Source organism: Brassica napus, chromosome A6 (assembly GCF_020379485.1).
Source record: "Brassica napus cultivar Da-Ae chromosome A6, Da-Ae, whole genome shotgun sequence".
NCBI classification, from domain to species: domain Eukaryota; kingdom Viridiplantae; phylum Streptophyta; class Magnoliopsida; order Brassicales; family Brassicaceae; genus Brassica; species Brassica napus.
Window position 1 is genome coordinate 19835599 of NC_063439.1, and position 17605 is coordinate 19853203.

The following is a 17605-nucleotide window of genomic DNA, read 5'->3' on the forward strand; positions in this document are numbered from 1 at the left end:
TATAAAACCATATAAATATTTATATAACTATTTCTAAAGGTTTATAAAACCATTTATGAACCATTAATAAATTTTATAAGAGCTTATAAAGGTTCCCAGTATGCTTTGATAGTAGTCCCACAAGTATATCCCTGTTTGTTATAACCTGCAATTGCAACCAGGAACGTGAGATATGTACTGAAACTAAATTTTTCTTCGCCTCAAGTTTGAAATTCCTAGCCAAATGCTCAAGTGAGAAGCATAGGTATGAACTTATAAGCACATCATGAACATATCTCAGTTGAAATTAGATTTCCAGAATACAATGTGTACAGAGGGAGTAACAAACCTCTTTGGCACACGAGGCTGCTGGATCATTGCTGCAACATATCGTTCCAAACATTTGACAATAGTACAAATACTGAGAAAAAAGATAGTACAAATACTGAGAAAAAAGATCTTAAATCATTCACAAAGAGTTAAAAAAACTAACAGTCTCGCCATAGTCACGAGTAGTCCCTGTGGAGTTGATGTAAATGTATACAGGCTCCTTGGGATCCAGCCACTGAAGATACATTAGCTCTGAAACAATGAATCAATTGATGTGTCAACTATCAAACTCAATAAATCATAGTATTGCTGAAGTCAATTTTGAATACATCACCGTTAAACTTCCAAACTCAAGAACATAACGAAGTTAAAGCTTAATACTTGACGATCCTTTAAATAGCCTAGGAATCCATCATCTAGGGATTGGAATTGGAAGGGATGAGTTCACCTGAGCAGGCGAAGACATGAGCTGAGGCGAATCGAAGATGTCAATATACGGCGGCGGACTCGTAAGAGGAGGCGTTTGATCACCAAAGGCTTAAACTGCTCGACACGTTACGAGCTCTCGGAGCCGTCGAATCTTCACCAGATTCTGAGAGAGATCGTTTCGTTCGTCTGAGCTTGTAGATTCTGTCTAATCTCGCCGGAAACTCGTCAACGTCGTCAGATCTCGCCGGAAACTTGTCAGCATCGTCAGATCTCGCCGGAATTGGTCGACGTGAAGAATCTGAGATTTGAGAAATTTGAGTTTGAAGAAGGCATATGTTTATGTTTGATTAAATAAGGGTATAATGGTACTTTAGTCATTAAAATTTTAATGGTAAAGTTGAAAAGTGTAAAGTTGAAAAGTGGTATTAGGAAAGTGGTATTAATGGCAATTCCCTTTTCTAACAATATATATCCATTTATACAAAAACACCAATATATTTACATATATAAGAAAATGAACTTAACTACATGAAATTAAGAAAATAATAGTCCAATTTTAATATAATTAAAAAATATTTTTAATTTAAAATATTAGATATAATTTAAACCAAAATAAATATTTGAAGCTATACAAAATATTATATGTAAAATCATATATCCAAATATCCAATTAAGATGAGAACATAATAATACATAACAAACTGACTTTTCAAATAATATTATAGAGATTAAAAATTAACTTAAAAGTTATAAACAAAGAATTTTTCTTTTATCAATTTTTTAATTCAATCATTGCGTAAATGTTTGTATCCGTGCATGAGCACGGAAAAATCACCTAGTGTATAATTAAAGTAATATAATATTTTTAATATAAATTGTGCATACAAATTATAAATGAATTTAACATTAAAAATAAATAACAATCAATTATTATAGTATATTTATTTTATAAATATTTATATTCGTGCATGAACACGGAAAAATCACCTAGTAATTACATAAAAGGGATAAACAAATTTCTATTATTGTAAAATATTATAGCGTAGAATATATCCACTAATGATTACGAATAGCAAAGGCCAAAGAAAGAAATAGTATTTTAAAATATTTTATAATGTACGATAATGTTTTTTTTTTTGCTAAAATTTTGTGCAGTGTTTCCTCCCCAGTTTCTTCCTTTACGAGAATTCTAGCGTTAGTCCTAGAGCTGGAGGTATGTTTTGAGCCAATTTCCAATAGCTGTAGGATCCCTCCTGCATATATTTGGCATAACCCCAAAATCAGTTTCAGAAAATAAGGTCAAATGGAAACTAAAGCCAAAACAAAGTGAAGTTTTAGACCCATCGTTTGGTCTGAACGTGACTGGAATTCCAGCCCTACTAAGGGATTGTTCACTTAGCCATCCAAATTGGAAGGGAACCGTAGCTGTAACATAATATAATCGAGAAGAGTCAATATCATCTTGCGATTGTTATCTCAATGGATGATTATCTAACTTGTTACACATACAATTTTCATTTGTAAGTAAGATTGGTAACGATGCAGCAAGAGTTCCAGACACAGTGAGGGAATCAATATGGTACAGGAAGTTTCTGCAAGGTTGATTTAAGTTTCCATGTTTAAATGGTATTTAACTTAGTTTCAAGAAATATAAAAAAAATTGGAATAATGTGTAAGTAGAAATATTTACGTCCAGGCAGGTAGCCAGCCGTTGATCCCTACAACAGCGTTTAGGCCCATATCACCCATACCTCCAGCCACATAACCACTCGCAAAGTAGAGACCTTGCGCTGCACCCAGGCCGATACCTCCTACTCCTTTCATGACTATCAAAACCAAGAATTAGTAACATTTGATATATAAATTTGATGCATACTATAGAGTCTAAACTATGCATGTTAGATGTAGATGGTTATGGGTTACCATGAGCAGGTTCACCACCCAAAAGGTTAGTCACTAACACACATGTAGTATTGATAGAAGCCAAATCATCTTCCATGTTTTCAGAAACTTGTGTGACGTCGCACCCTAGTTCATACAACATATTGTAAATACAGTCTTCTTGGTTTTCAATTAAAAGTTTTGGAAGACATAACGTAATTTCAAGTTTAAAGCTAACTGATGATCTTACAAGCAGTGGTTACCGCTCCACCCAAGCGAGAAACGGGACGTCTAGGAGCAGTAGGACAAATCCATTTAATCTATGCATATCCATCATAAAATTCAATTAGAAATTTCGACCAAGTTTCCTTTTGGCAATAAAAACAGATTTATGAAAAACATGTTCACGGATCTGTACATTTGGAAGATTCAACTCTCTGACAAACCGAGCTGAGCTGCAGAACGAATTAACATATATATATATAGTAAGGAACAAACTTTAAAAACATAGAAAAACAAGAGTTTAATTAGGTATATACAAGCTATATGAAATGATCTTTAAATCTCATTTAAAAAAAAAAAAGAAGACTGTGAGGAAAAGAACAAAAGAGAATACTTATTATTCTTTGGCACTAAAAGAATATTGAAATTCTTATTTATAGAACCTTCCGAAATCTAATTTTTTTGAACATCCTTTTCAGTTTTAGTTTTCTTACATTTAAAAAAAAAAAACTCGAATCTTTTCTAAATCATGTTTAAAACTTAAGATCAGGTTTTGTTTGTTGAAAACAAATGAGCATATGTAAAAAAAAAAACGCAAATAATGAATGCGAGAATGTTACTCGTCGCCATTTTCCCCGATGTCGTGCAACCAAACTATAGTGGCTTTGTGGGTTCCTCTAGGACGAACAAGCCTAGTGACTCCATATGCAATCCCATTACCATCTGTGAATATTTTCACAAGACACAAATTCATTATATAGTCAGTTACAAACTTGAATATATATCCTAGAAAATGCTTCAGCAACTTTTATCGTAACTACAGCAGAAGTATAAGCAATAAACAATAAAAAAACATACCAAGAGCCATGTTCTCAAGATAACTGCTTATATTTCAAGGGTCTTTTTCGTTTCCGAGAAGCTTTTAGATTGCGTTACAGATGGAGAATGTAAGGTAATATTTTGCGTATTTATAACCAAAGGAGTGTTAGGAGAAAATTATATTTGTCTTAAAAGATGGATGCATGAAAAAAATCTGGTATTGAATATTGGTTTCAGGAGGAAATCTAATATTAACTTAGAGTCTTATTTTTATATACTATAAAAAGTTGTCAACTTGTCATTTTAAGTTGTTTTAATGGTCCTATTAGAATTGACATATACAATTTATCATAACAATAAAAATAACTAACCTATTAATCTATTTTTCTTATTAAAACAAAACATCATATAGATTCAACTTTATATTTACGTGGAATAATTTTGTTCATTGTCTAGAATTTTCAGTAAGGATCGATATTACAGGAGTAGGCCTATACAGGAGTATCGTAAAGTTTGTTTTCGTAGTAAGGATATTACATTTAGATGTATAATTGATACTAGGTTAAGATCCGCGCCTTGCTCGGAATGAATATTATATATATATATATATATATATTATTTTTAAGTATTATATATTTTTTACATATTATGAAATAATAAATATATATTGAATAATTAAAAATTTAGTAACTATTATGTATATTATAAAATTAGTATAAATACTTAAATAAATTTTATTTATCCAGACAAACACTTTTTTCTATTTTATATGTTATAAAATTAAGTTTAAATGATATTAACATAGATATATATTTTATTTTTAATATCGACATCTGCTAAAAAATATTTTATACTCATATTATTTTTGATCACTTGTATTTTTTATAACAAAAATTTTAAATCAATGATAACAATAAAAAATTCGTGGGATGTTTATTAGTTTTAGTAATTTATAATTTTAAAAACATTCAATGCAAAGTTTAAAATCTAAATATTAAGTTGTCAATAGTTATTCAAAATTTTTACAAAAAAATATCAAATAAAATTCGAAATTAAATACTTAGGTATTTTATATGGTATATAATTTATTTAAAAAAAATATTAATATGCATATATATAATATTTATTAAATGAGAGTTCCTACTTATTTAATTTCGTAATCATTTGTATCTTGTTATAACATAAATTTAAACTATGGATCACAAAAATTTAATCATTTATATTCGTTTTTTAAAATTCAAAATATAACATATACGAAAAAATCTAAATTTTTATTATTTAGTTACTATGATTGTTTAATTTATTTTTAAATGAATTAAAAATGATAGAGAATAGACTGATTTTTATCAAATCTTTATTATTCGAAATTATTAATTGTCATATATTCTTTAGTCACATTAGGTAATTCCATGGTTTTTATTTAAGGAAACAATGAAGAACATTTATGATTAATTTATGGTTATTTTAATAAAAAGCTTATTATATATTTATATGGACCAACATATTTTTCTAATGATTCTAAGAATGATTGTGGTGATGACATGTGGTTACAAAAATATGTTGTAATGCTTTTTTTTTAATATAGAGGGGATATCTATCTTATTATAAAGTACATTAATCAATTGCATTTATGTATGTTCCCATATCGAGTTAACCATTTTGTAGTTATTCTTTTTTTTTTAACTCAAAATTTTATAATCTTTCATAACAGAACACAACGTGGATTACAAAAGTCGACAGAAAATGGTAATATATCCGGAAACAATAGCCCAAAAGAGGAAAATAATAACAATGAGGCAGGATAATACGAAAAAAAAAAACATTAGAGAGCTACAGGTACTAAAGCTGGAACTGATGAACTGATCATAACTCGCAGACACTCATGAGAAACATGAGACCGAAGATAACCAAAGAACTAATGACTTAGGCAAACCCAACCCTGAAGGATACACCACCAAGCCAAACACAGGCGCACCATCGGGACAAGCATGTGCGAGGATAAACTTACATCAACACCAGAGACTGTTGCAAACCAGAGCCAAGGCAGAACCAAGTCAAAACCAAACACCTAGGCTCAAGGACACAAGAGCTTGAAATGACCATTTTGCAGTTTATTCTTGGGGAATTTATCATGACTCAAAACTTGATTTTGATTGCAAAAGTATACCAAAACTTGAATCAAATGCAAAACTAACTCAAAAGTCTTGTGAAATTACAGTCAGTCTCTTGTGACCAAACAAAAAAATAGAACTCATTTTTACGAATATATTCCCGCTAAGTCTTCTGAGATTCTGTTAAGTCTTCTGGACGACGTCCACGGAAGTCGTCTGGTATAGTTGATTTTAAAAATAATTTATAAATTTTGTAAAAAATATTTTGATAAGCAAAAAATTAAAATCATGTAATTATAAATAGTTTTAAGTGATATAAATTAAGATATAATAAAATTGAATTGTTTTCAACATAGATGAGTGAGAGTAATGAATCATGATATTCTTTGGTCTAGGGTTTGGCAACATATGTTGTAGTATTGTATGTATTCTTAGGGTTAGATTTTGGAAAGCTTAAATATTTTTTTGAAAAAAATTAATTTTTTATCTGCATGTGATTATTTCTGTGTATAGTAAATATTTTTAAGTTTAATTTGATTTTATGAAGTGTTTAGTTAGTTAATTTAGTTTAGGGGTTATGTTTAGGGTCTAGACAACTAACATATAAGTCGTCTGATAAGTATTCTAACTCCCGCTAAAAATATTTTAGTTTTCCGCTAAAAATATTTTAGTTCTCCGCTAAAAATATTGAAGTCTTCTGGGCGATTTACAAGTAAGTCGTCTAGTAAGTCTTATGATCGAAAATATTTAACCTTATTGGAATTTTTGTCTCCATATATAAAAAAAAATTACACATTCACTTCCTCCTCTCAAATGGCTGCAACAAAAATGATATGTTCCTCATTCTAAAACTCTTCAACCTCTTTCTAATCTCTTTGAACTTATAAACACCAAACTTTATATCAATTTATTGTTTTGTCTCATGTCTTTCTCAATAGTTTGTCTTGTTTTGCAGGTTTATCATCACATGGTTCTCATCTTCCACTCATTTAAAGGTAGATTTATTAATTTTAGATATGTATTTTTGTGTGTTCTATAAAGGTATATATATCTAATATTCCATTCATTTTCTCTGTTTTAAGCCATTTGAACGTTTTTGGAGATGCATGTTTTTCAGATCTGAATTTGGATATGCATGTTTTCCAGATCTAGAAGACTTCTGGGCTAGAAGACTTCCAGACGACTTCAAGAAGTCTTCCAGACGACTTCCAGGAAGTCTTCTGACGGAATCTTCTCTCATGTCTCCATTTCATAATAGATCTGAGCGTTTTGGTAAGTCCTTATGTTGATTTTTTTTTTCATTTGGTAACCTTTTGTTGCAAAAAAATCATATTTTTTTCAAACTAAAACTCTCCAAACCCACTCTAATCTATTTGATTTGAAAACACTAAACTTTATATGAATTTTTCATTTTTGTCTCATGTCTTTCTCACTAATCTATTTTTTTTTGTTGCAGGTTTTAAACAAATGGTTCTCATCTTCCAATTGGATATGTACTTTGTGTGTTCTATAAAAGTATGTCTATCTAATTTTCCACTCATTTTCTCTGTTTTTAAACCATCTGAACGTTTTTTTGATATGATATGCAAGTTTTACAGATATGGGTTTGATATACATGTTTTTCAGATCTGGATCAGACTTTGGAAGACCTATGGGAAGTCTTCTCGAAAGTCTTCTAAAATGTAATGCGCTAAAAAACTTCCATGAAGTTTTCCAGACGAGACGACTTCTAGGAAGTCTTCTGACGAGGTCTTCTTCCATATCAAGTGGAGTCTAAGCTTGTCTTTGTAGAGGAATGATCTATAATAGTTTTGTTTGTGGCATGTTTTGTGATTTGCATGTGTACTCCTTTAGTTGTGACATTTTTTGTAAATTTGAAAAGATATTAATGAAAAAGTTTGGTAAATATGTTCATTTTCCACGACATTATCTTGCCAAAATTACTTGACATAATTGAAGTTATTGATACAACCTCGATAGCAAAACACAATAACACAAGAAATTAATCAAATTTATTACAACTAAGGAAGAAGAATTCTCAAGAAAACTTAGTCAAATTCACAAAAGATAAAACGTTACATAAGTTTAAAGCTAGAAACACTTTCATTAGATACATAAGTAAAAAGTATGTCTTATGATCTGAGAAGACAGATTAAACCATGTTACTTGATATTCTTGAAGTTACTTAACACTTTTAAAAATTAAATAAACATATCTTAAAGTTACTTAACAAATTAACAAAAACTAATGTAAAAGACTTCCACGGAAGTCTTCTCAATTAGCTAGAAACTTTACTAAGCATGAATGTTGATAACCTTATAAATATATCCAATTAAGTTATAAATTTCATTCAGTAGCCCCAATATTGACTAATAAATATGAATTAACAAAAAAAGTTAAAAAATCTTTATAGTTTTAGAAAAAATGAAAGTTTATTAAACATTGACGCATACGACTTCCACGGAGGTCGTCTGGTAGACTTCTAGGAGGTCGTCTGGTAGACTTCTAGAAAGTCGTCCATTTAGGTTAGTTTTGCAATTGATTTTTAACATAGACGACTTACATGGAAGTCGTCCATCTTTGTTTGTTAAAAAAAAATTCAAGACGACTTCTATGTAAGTTGTCTAGAGAAAATGAGTTAGTTTTGCATTTGACCGGATTGTGTTAGAAATTTGACTTTTCGTGGACGACTTACATGTAAAAAATTAAAAAATCAATATTTTGTTATACCTAGATAACTTTCATGTAAGTCGTCTCAAGTTAGTTTTGCAATTAAAAAATAAAACAAAAAAAATATTTTTTCTAGACGACTTACACAAAAGTCGTCCGTCCGACGACTTACATGGAAGTCGTCCAAGATAAGCAATGTTTAACCAGAATCTCGGAATAAAATCATGTACGACTTTGGTGTTTTCTCTTCTTCCCATTTTATCTTACAACATGTAAAAAAATTTCGAACATTTTTATTTTTGTACTCTTTTCTTCGTCGCTTTATCTATCAATATATTCATTCTTATAAGGGAAATACCCTAGGATAACACTAAAAAAGTTTCTATCACAAATATAAACTCTAAGAATCAAAATGACCAAAATGTTTCATTAAAGAGGTAAATATACACTTATACCCCTAGGGTTAACTAATCCAAACCTTAGAGTTTAGAGTTAAGGGGTGGGGATTTGAGTTTGAGGTTTAAAATTTTAAAATAGAAAATAAATATTAAAATTTTGAAAATAAAAATTTTAAAAATAGTTTCAAAAAGTATTTTCGAATTACAAAAAGAAAATTTGAAAAAAAATTCAAAAAAATTCAAAAAAAAAAATTCAAAAAAAGAAAAATTTATAAAAAAGTTTGAACTTGAAAACATATAATCTAAAACTATAAAAAAAAATTATTTTTTTATTATTTTTTGTTTTTTTTACATATCTAGGATATTAATATCCTTTTACCTATTAAATAAAACATTTTGGTCATTTTCCTCTTTGTGGTGTATTTTTGTGACCAAAACTTGAAAATTATGTATTTATATGAGACTTGCTCTTCTTATAATAAACCCAACTAAATCAAATATGCATTGAATGTTAGAAACTATATTTGATGTACAACCACTAGAAGAATAATCGTTCAAATATAAATTGGGGTTTTCAACAAAATCATACATCTATTCTAACGGTTCTAATAGTTTTGGTTAATTTTATGGGTCAACACAAATCTGTTTTAGAAACAACATGGGTTCAACTTAGTAAAGAAGTCACGATTGAACTGATCTAATTAGTCGGTTCAGTTATTAAAACATTCAATATGTTTGATTAAATATCTAAGAACAATATACTAACACAATGCAAACAAAACTAAAAACCATAATGAATCTTAATTTGATTTTTAAAAATAAAAATAATACCCGTGCAACTCTAGTTACAATTAATTCGGATATCTATTCAGCTTTTGATTTGCTTTTGAATTTTTTTAATTCTAAAGATAAAAGATCCGTTTGGATAATTGATATGATGAATTCGAACCAAACTTCATTTCGATTTGGTTCAGTTCGGTTATTCGAATTCGGAAAAATATGACTAGACCTAAGAGAAAGGATAAAACCTTCTCGGTGTAATAGAAGGTTTTTGAAATCTTGGTCAACTTCCCAAAATACCCTTGTTCAGTTTTTCGTTTCTGTTTCTTCTTCTTCAGACAGAAACTCAAAACCAAAAAAAAAAGAAAAAGAAAAATCAATTTTGTGTTCATCTTTTCTCTCCTCTTTATGTACGATGTGTTACGGTCACAATCAATCGTTTTCACGCAACACCCTCCGTAGCCGATCCCACGACGGAGAAAACGAAGATTCGTTGGTGGTCGACGATCTTCGTGACCGGCTCGCGGAAACAGAGGCGCGGCTGCGACGAGCCAGAGCGAGAGAAGCGGAGCTCAGCCGTCGGTTAGAGCAGATGAAGAGATTCGTTTCCGTCATGGAGATCATGGAGGCTTTCTTAGAACGGAGATTCCAAGAGCAGAAAGATCGAATCGATCGCCTCTTCTCAACCAAATGAAGTATCTTTCGTCTTCTTCCTCTCCTCTGTTTGTTTGTTCTGTTGCTATGAATCTCTTCCTCACTTAAAAACTCTCTCTTGTTGTTTGTGTTTTGATAATATCAATTAATTAAATTACAAAGTTAGAAACTTTTTTTTTTAGTTGTTGTTGTGTTGTGTGTATACAAAAGTAGAAACTCAGGAGGAAGCTTGTGCTGCTTTTTTGCTATGCCAATCTTGAATGAGAGCACGAAGAGTATGGTTCGGTGTCAGAACTTGATAATCCAGTCTCAGATTCGTCATAGGAGATGTGTCATGTCCCATGCTTAGCCACTCCTCTATTGCCTCAAGCTCATACGAGAACCCATCTGCTGCAATATGTGGATTCTTCATCACTTCCTGAAGTATAGGACATATGAAAACACTCGGTATATCATTCGGATCTGCTTCATCGTTCTTTGAGTTAGTTGCTTCCTCGTATCCTCCTTTGGTTCTAAACTCATTAGCTTTCTCCATTATCTTACCAAGCTCCTCCATGATCTCTTTCGTCGAAAACTCCATGTTCCCTCCTCTGTTAACCGAAGAGCACTTCACCGCAAGTGCACCGAACTCCTTAGCTAACTCCAACGGCCACTTACCAGCTGTCTGGTCCAAATCCCTGAGAATACTCGCCTGGTTCATCGACATCGCCTTAAGCAAACCGGGCCAGTTTCTCCCGGTTAAAAGATGAAGTAGCAATACTCCGAAAGCCATCACATCAGGCTTTGTATCAGACTGGTCACTATGCATTGCAAGTCCAAAACCTGTTATTTTAGCTACAAGGTTACGGTCCAAGAGGATCTTGGACGGCGTGAGGCGACCGTGGACTATCGGTTTCGGCTTAACGGAATGTAAGAACCCCAGTCCAGAGCAAACCTGGTGAGCTATACGGATCCTATCGTGCCATTTAAGTATCTTGCTTCTTCTTGATTTCCTCTGCGATGTGAATAGATTGTCCCTCAAGTTCCCACTATGCATATACTCGAAGAGTATGCACTTAGGCCTCTCTGGAGAGTATCCAGCTATTGCTACCAAGTTAGGATGTCTAATCTCATTCAAAAGCTTCACCTTTGCTGCAAACTCCTCATCCGATAAACGGTCGCCGATCACTTTCACAGCCATGGTTGTGTGTTTGATCCTCCCTCGGTACACGTTCGTCCAGTTGCCGCCAGATTTTAACCTCAAACGATCAGAGTAACTCTCTGTGGCCAGTCTTATATCCTCTGCAACGTACTCTCTATACCCACACTTCACTTCATCTGCAGCAAACCCTGTAGCCTCTTTCTCTTTGCAAAACTCAATCCTACGGTTGAACACATCTCTTTGGTTCCTAAGTTTCTCGATCTCCATTATCATCTCTCCTTTCTCTAACGCGACCCTCTCCAGCTCAGCTTCTGTTTGTAGTTTAGCTTCCCTCATTGTCTCAACCTTGCTTGAGAGCTCCTCTCGAAGCTCCCCAAGAGAAACTAGCTTTGCTTTTCCTTTTTCAATGTCGTTCTTTGTTTGTTCAATGCATTCTCTGTCTGAATCTAGTGTCCCTTGAAGCTTCTCTCGTCTCTCGCTTTCTTCTTTGATCCCAGCTTCAAGCTCTTCAATCTAGTTTCAAACCAACCAACAAAAAGTTTTAGGACACGGAATGACAACATGCAGGTTTTAATAGTAACAAAACATATAGATACATAGGTATATATAAAGATTTTTGTTACTATTAACTGCCGTTATAAACATTCTCGAAATTTTAAAGTTCTTGTTTTAAGTGTCAGTTTACTCACTCTGCAGTTGCATAAAGAGATAGCCCATTCAGCTTTGTCTGATCTCTCAGCGTTGACTTTGACTTCTCTCATGTTTCCATCTATCATCAGCTTAGCTTCATTCACCTTTCTTCTCACATACTCTAACTTCTCTCCTACATTCTGACATTTTCAACACATGAAAAATGCAATTAAAATTATTTAAGAAAAACGAATAAAAAAAAGGTATATTCTTTTACCAAATGTTGCAGCACGTCTAGTGCCACCTCCTCACCACCATCTTCATCCTCTTCTTCTTGGACATTGTCTTCATCGTCTTCGTCAAGATTCAAACTCAACAGTTGCTGGAAATAAATCTCCATCTCCTGCAAGTTCTTATCCCATGGACTTCCACTAGCCGCTGGATCATCACTGCCGTTAGATGAACGGTCTAGGTTTCTCCCCGGATCATGGAACATTTTACCAATCCAGCTTCTAATATTGTTGTTGGCATCGTTCTCTCTCTTTAGCAAAACCATTTTGCCTCCACAGATTATATAAAACTCGCAAAAATCCGGTTTATTCTGATATATGTGGAACGATCCGCTTATCGCACTCTTCGATTTCCTGAGTTTCATAAAACAAAAAAAAAGTCGCATTTTTTTAAAATGGATTTTTTTTTCTAAGGTTAAAGTTGGGAACTTTAAACGTGTTTAAGAAGTTACCAAGATGAAGAAGATCTCATGAAAGTGATTCCCATGACGAGTTTTGTGATTCGGAGCTTTGTGATCAGATCTAAGATTAGTACTTGGATTGAATCATCTTCCTTCTCCACCTTGTGTAACTCTGCTTTCACCTGTAACTGTTATTTAACAAAACAGCATAAGAAAATTAAAAAACTGAGTACGTTGCCCTGAATATAATAACGGAATTAACAGAAAAACCTTTTTACAAAAAGTAACGTATTTAGACAACAACTTGTTGATCTTTTGGTCCTCGTACTTTCTCAGTACTTGAAGCTTCTCCTCGCTCACAGAACTCGCTGGAAGCTTCCCAACTATGATAATGATGTAAATTGGGGGTTTATATGATTGAAAAGAAAAAGTAAGAGGTGCGAATTGAGAAGGAAGAGATTGTACAAGGGGTGTAGACGAAATCTTGAGAAATGCTGCAGAGGTGGAGAAGAACGATGGAGATTGGTATGTTGTTCCATTTCTTTAAAGCCCAGTCGATCGTCTTGAAACCTTCTTGTAAATCGTTTCCTACGGCTATGTACACTTTCTCCACCGTCGTTGATCCTTTTGCTTCTTCTTCCAATACCTGATTCTGAACTTCTTCCATCTTTTTTTTTGTTTTTTGTTTTTTCTTGTGAGTGTTTTGTATCTGATGAATGGTTTTCGAAGACAGAGTTTCGATCTGGTTTTTTTATGTAATTGTATCTTGAGAGAGAAAGATTTTTGACTTTTCGTATTTTTGTTAAGTTGACTATTGGAAACAGCCTGAAAATTTCAAAAAAGATATACACACAACATGACGTGCTACCATGTAACATCGTGGTGACCAAAGCATCAGCTAGATTAAAGATTCATAATTTGTGTGTATGATATATGTCAGGTAAGAGTCTTGTCCTGAGCACAGAAGCTTTGAAAAGGCCCACCAGGTTCAGTCTTCAACTCGTTATGACTTTTAAAGGCCATTAGAGCTCCTTTTGATTTAACGGAGTCCCCATTCGTAGCCTAAAGTTCATAAACATCCTTTGAGATTGTAAAATCTGTATTAGGTTTTGTAAGTAGGTCAGTGAAGAATAAATATAGAATATACATCACACATCTAAAACATGTGCATTTTATAAAATATGTGGAAGAAATATAACTGACGGTATAACAACAAATTCCTTACACATATATATTAGCAAATGTATATTTCTGACACAATAACATTTAGACTTGTTAATCATAGATACTTTATCAGATGAATGCGTAATCATGACAATGTCATGGTGTTCTTTTTGTTAAAAAGAACATGTCATATTCGTTAGAATAATAATAAACCGGTGAATATTTTAATTTACTGGGGTAACTTTAATTTTAAACTAAATACAGCTATTTACAGCTTGCAGTGTCGCGTTTTCTTTAATCGCATGGCTGTAATGTTTGACTAATCAATCACACTCCACGTATTCTTTGTGAAATTGTGTGTGATTGTTTAGTTGTTTTTTCTTTCTTAAGTATATGTTCTCCTGTTTTCTCACTGTTAAGTTAACTCGTTTCTGAAAATCATTCGTATTGTATTGTAGTTTAATGTAAAGCATTGTTTGAGGTGTGCAGTGTGCTAGCACTGTCACCCCCAAGTGGTTTGTTACGATACAGCCACGAACTGTAGGCGTGTAGCATTGTTTGAAGTTTATACCATTTGCATGTGTGTTTACCAGAGTATTCTAAATATTTTTTTGTGTTCTCAGACACAATAATATTGGTTCTGATATCATGTCATAATAGTTAATTCATAGTCATATACCAAAATCAAGCATGGATCGTAAAATTCGATATTAACAACACAACATAGTGATTTATTCACAGGAAATAGAGAATATGAGACTAAGACAAAATAGAGATTAAGACAAAAAAAAACAAAAGGTTAGAGAGAGTAATTAGAGACGAGGACGGGGATGCACGTGCGTGGCCGAAATCCTCGACAAGAAAAATAATGAATCAAAACATGCCGCGCACGTGCCTGTTCGGTCAAAGAACAAAAGCAACTGTTACACTTAGCCCAAGTTATTGGAAGTGTGATTGGTAAGAATTAGAGTAATTGAGAGTAAATAAAAATGGAGTAATTGAGAGAAAAAGAAAAGGTGAGAATTAGAGTAAATGAGAGTAAAAAAAAGAAAATATGATTGGTAATAAATTAGAGTAAATGAGAGTAAATGAGAATAAATGAGAGTAAAATAAAGTAAATGAATAATAATAAAGACCTAATATAAGAGATAAAGAGGATTACTCTCAAATAACTAACCAATACTATATCAGAGAGAGAAAGAGAGAGAAAGAGAGAAAACGCGTGTGAGAGAAGGCCGGCGTCCGGCTGCGCGTCCGAGCGCGTACCGGCGCCGGTGGCTCTTCCCCTTGTCGATCCAGTCTAGTTCTACTCTGTGTGCTTCGATCCGGTGGCCCTTCCGATATATTTCCGAATCTGGGTTAGGGTTTGTTCCGGGAAGAGTTCTGCTGATGGAGAGCTTCAATCGGCGGCAAATCCTCCTGTTCTGGATTCGTAGTGAGGTTGTAGGACGGCGGTTAGTCGCTACAGGTTTTCGTTTGAGGTTAGTTTTTGCTTCGGGAGGCGGAGGCTATGATAGCTCCGTCGTCGCCGTTTAAGATTTCGGGAGGGTGGAGGCTTCCTCAGCTCTGCGTCGTCGGCAAAGTCCTCGGGAGGTGGAGGCTTACCCAGCTCTGCGTCGCCGGCTCGTGCTCCGAGGGGTGAAGGATCTCTTTACCTTACCTCGTCGGCTCTTGTTTTTTTATTCTAGATTTGGTTTTAGGGTTTGTCTTTTCATTTTTTCTTGAGTTTGTCGGTTGAGCTCCGAGGGCGATCTCTCGTGGTTGGAAGAGAGAGGTGTCTTATGCAAGTTGGTGATGGTCTGTGCGGCGGTGATGTTCCTCGGGTGTTTGCTCGAACGGTGGCGGATGTGATCTCGCTACGGCGATTGATCTATCCGATAAAGATAACACACGAGTAACTCACGGCTGCGGTTAAGAGGGTGTGGAGGTCATGGATTAGGCCGGTCACAGTGATGCAGGTTCCTGTAATGCCGGTGAGACGCGTCCTCTCCGACGTAGGTGCTCCCGGTGGTGGCGACGTTGCGGGTTTGGGCCCTGAGCTAGGGCGAATCGCTTGTTGTCGGGAATGAGGTGTTTGGGTTATGGACTTGGGCCTAATTTGTATGGTTTCTTTTTATGGGCTTTCGATGTGGGCTTTCGGGTGTCTGTAAGCTTTCACTGGGCTTCGGTCGTTTTTCAATTAAAAATCTACTTAGACGGAAAAAAAAAAAGAGGATTACTCTTGGATAGGGAGGATGACAATCTTACGCCACATGGAGCGATAATGAGAGTAAATTTTATCAATTTTCTTTTCTTATTTTTTCACTTGACTGGTTGTCAAATGATGGGAACCAGCGTTATATTTTTTTCACCATTAACTTTTACTTTTCAATACTTTACAGTCAGACACTTAATCTTAAAACCGAGTTACACATTTAATTTTTAATGAATTTTACAATCATCGCGTTATATTAAAAGCTTCAGAACAGAACCAGTGAACCACCATAAGCCAAGACTGTCAGATTTATTAAATTCGTTCTTATTCTTTTTGTTACACTTACACCATCTCTAATGGCTTATTCTAATTTTTTTACTCTAAATAAACTAATTCTATAATCGAATTTGAATTTGCTCCAATGATATTATATTTTAGAGTAAAAAATAGAATGATGAACCAAAAAAAACAAATCTATATATTTAGAGTAAACCTATTTTTACTCAATTATAGAGTGAGAAATATAGTACAATTGAGACATTTTTACTCTAAACTCTATTTTAGAGTGAAAAATATAGTAGGATTGGAGATGCCCTTAGACCATCTCCAATGTATTTCTCTATTTTTTCTTCTATTATAGAGGGTTTTACTCCAATGTATTTTTCTAAAATAGAGATCTCTACATATAGAGCAAAATATAGAGGAATGCTATTTCTTTCTCTATAAATAGAGGAGAAAATAACAATCTCTATTTTAGAGGCAAAAATAGAGATGGGTTGGAGTGGTTTTGCCTCTAAATGCTATTATAGAGGTAGAAATAGAGGTGTGTTGGAGATGCTCTTAGACCATATCCAATGGTTTACTCTATTTTTTCTTCTAATATAGAGTAACTCTATAATAGAGTTGGATATTGCTCCAATGATACTCTATTTTAGAGTAAAAAATAAAATGTTGAACATAAAATAAATAAAATTAATCTATATATAGAGTAGAAAATATGTTTACACTATTATAGAATAAAAAATATAATACCATTAGAGTATTTTTTATTTTAAACTCTATTTTAGAAGGGAAAATAAAGTAAGGTTGAACATGCATTTAGTTCCACTTAATGGTTCAGTTTTGTTTAATTACATAATGTTTTTTTTGATCAATTTTAATTACGTAGTGTTTTAAACTTCAATATTTGGTCCCATGATCAGGTAAGATGATTGTTTCACATAAATTTCCAAAACAATTATTCCTATATTTTCTCTTGGAAAGAGTATATATTAAGTTTGTATTTGACACTACACGACTAGGCTTAGTTGGCGATATACATTGCAATTATACATCCCCTATATATTAAAAGAGAAGCATTACAACATATTTTTGTAGCCACATGTCATCACCACAATCATTCTTAGAATCCTTAGAAAAATATGTTGGTCCATATAAATATATAATAAGCTTTTTATTAAACTAACCATAAATTAATCATAAATGTTCTTCATTGTTTCCTTAAATAAAAAT

General features: G+C 33.1%; 3 protein-coding genes across 4 annotated transcripts; 1 reads left to right on the forward strand and 2 right to left on the reverse strand.

Moving 5' to 3' along the window:
- Positions 1–1341: 1341 nt before the first annotated feature.
- Positions 1342–4132, reverse strand: LOC106347971 (acyl-protein thioesterase 2-like). 2 transcript variants are annotated; one of them, XM_048734980.1, is made up of 8 exons: positions 3462–4132; positions 3038–3074; positions 2870–2939; positions 2662–2766; positions 2429–2564; positions 2248–2330; positions 2079–2163; positions 1713–1991 (listed from the first exon to the last, which is right to left on the reverse strand). In XM_048734980.1, exons 1-8 carry the CDS (start codon positions 3593–3595, stop codon positions 1940–1942), a joined length of 702 nt encoding a protein of 233 aa, XP_048590937.1. In that variant the 5' UTR covers positions 3596–4132; the 3' UTR covers positions 1713–1939. The 2 variants fall into 2 exon arrangements, with proteins under 2 accessions (XP_048590936.1, XP_048590937.1); XM_048734979.1 differs by having other exon boundaries at positions 1342–2163.
- Positions 4133–9940: 5808 nt separating this feature from the next.
- On the forward strand, positions 9941–10454 carry LOC111210845 (protein SKIP34-like). Its single transcript, XM_022711543.2, has one exon. It carries the CDS (start codon positions 10035–10037, stop codon positions 10311–10313), a length of 279 nt encoding a protein of 92 aa, XP_022567264.1. The 5' UTR covers positions 9941–10034; the 3' UTR covers positions 10314–10454.
- Positions 10455–10490: 36 nt separating this feature from the next.
- On the reverse strand, positions 10491–14062 carry LOC106431866 (putative U-box domain-containing protein 50). Its single transcript, XM_013872704.3, has 6 exons — positions 13201–14062; positions 13006–13118; positions 12787–12923; positions 12322–12688; positions 12104–12244; positions 10491–11927 (listed from the first exon to the last, which is right to left on the reverse strand). The coding sequence occupies exons 1-6, from the start codon at positions 13400–13402 to the stop codon at positions 10491–10493; spliced, it is 2397 nt and encodes a 798-aa protein (XP_013728158.2). The 5' UTR covers positions 13403–14062.
- Positions 14063–17605: the final 3543 nt, after the last annotated feature.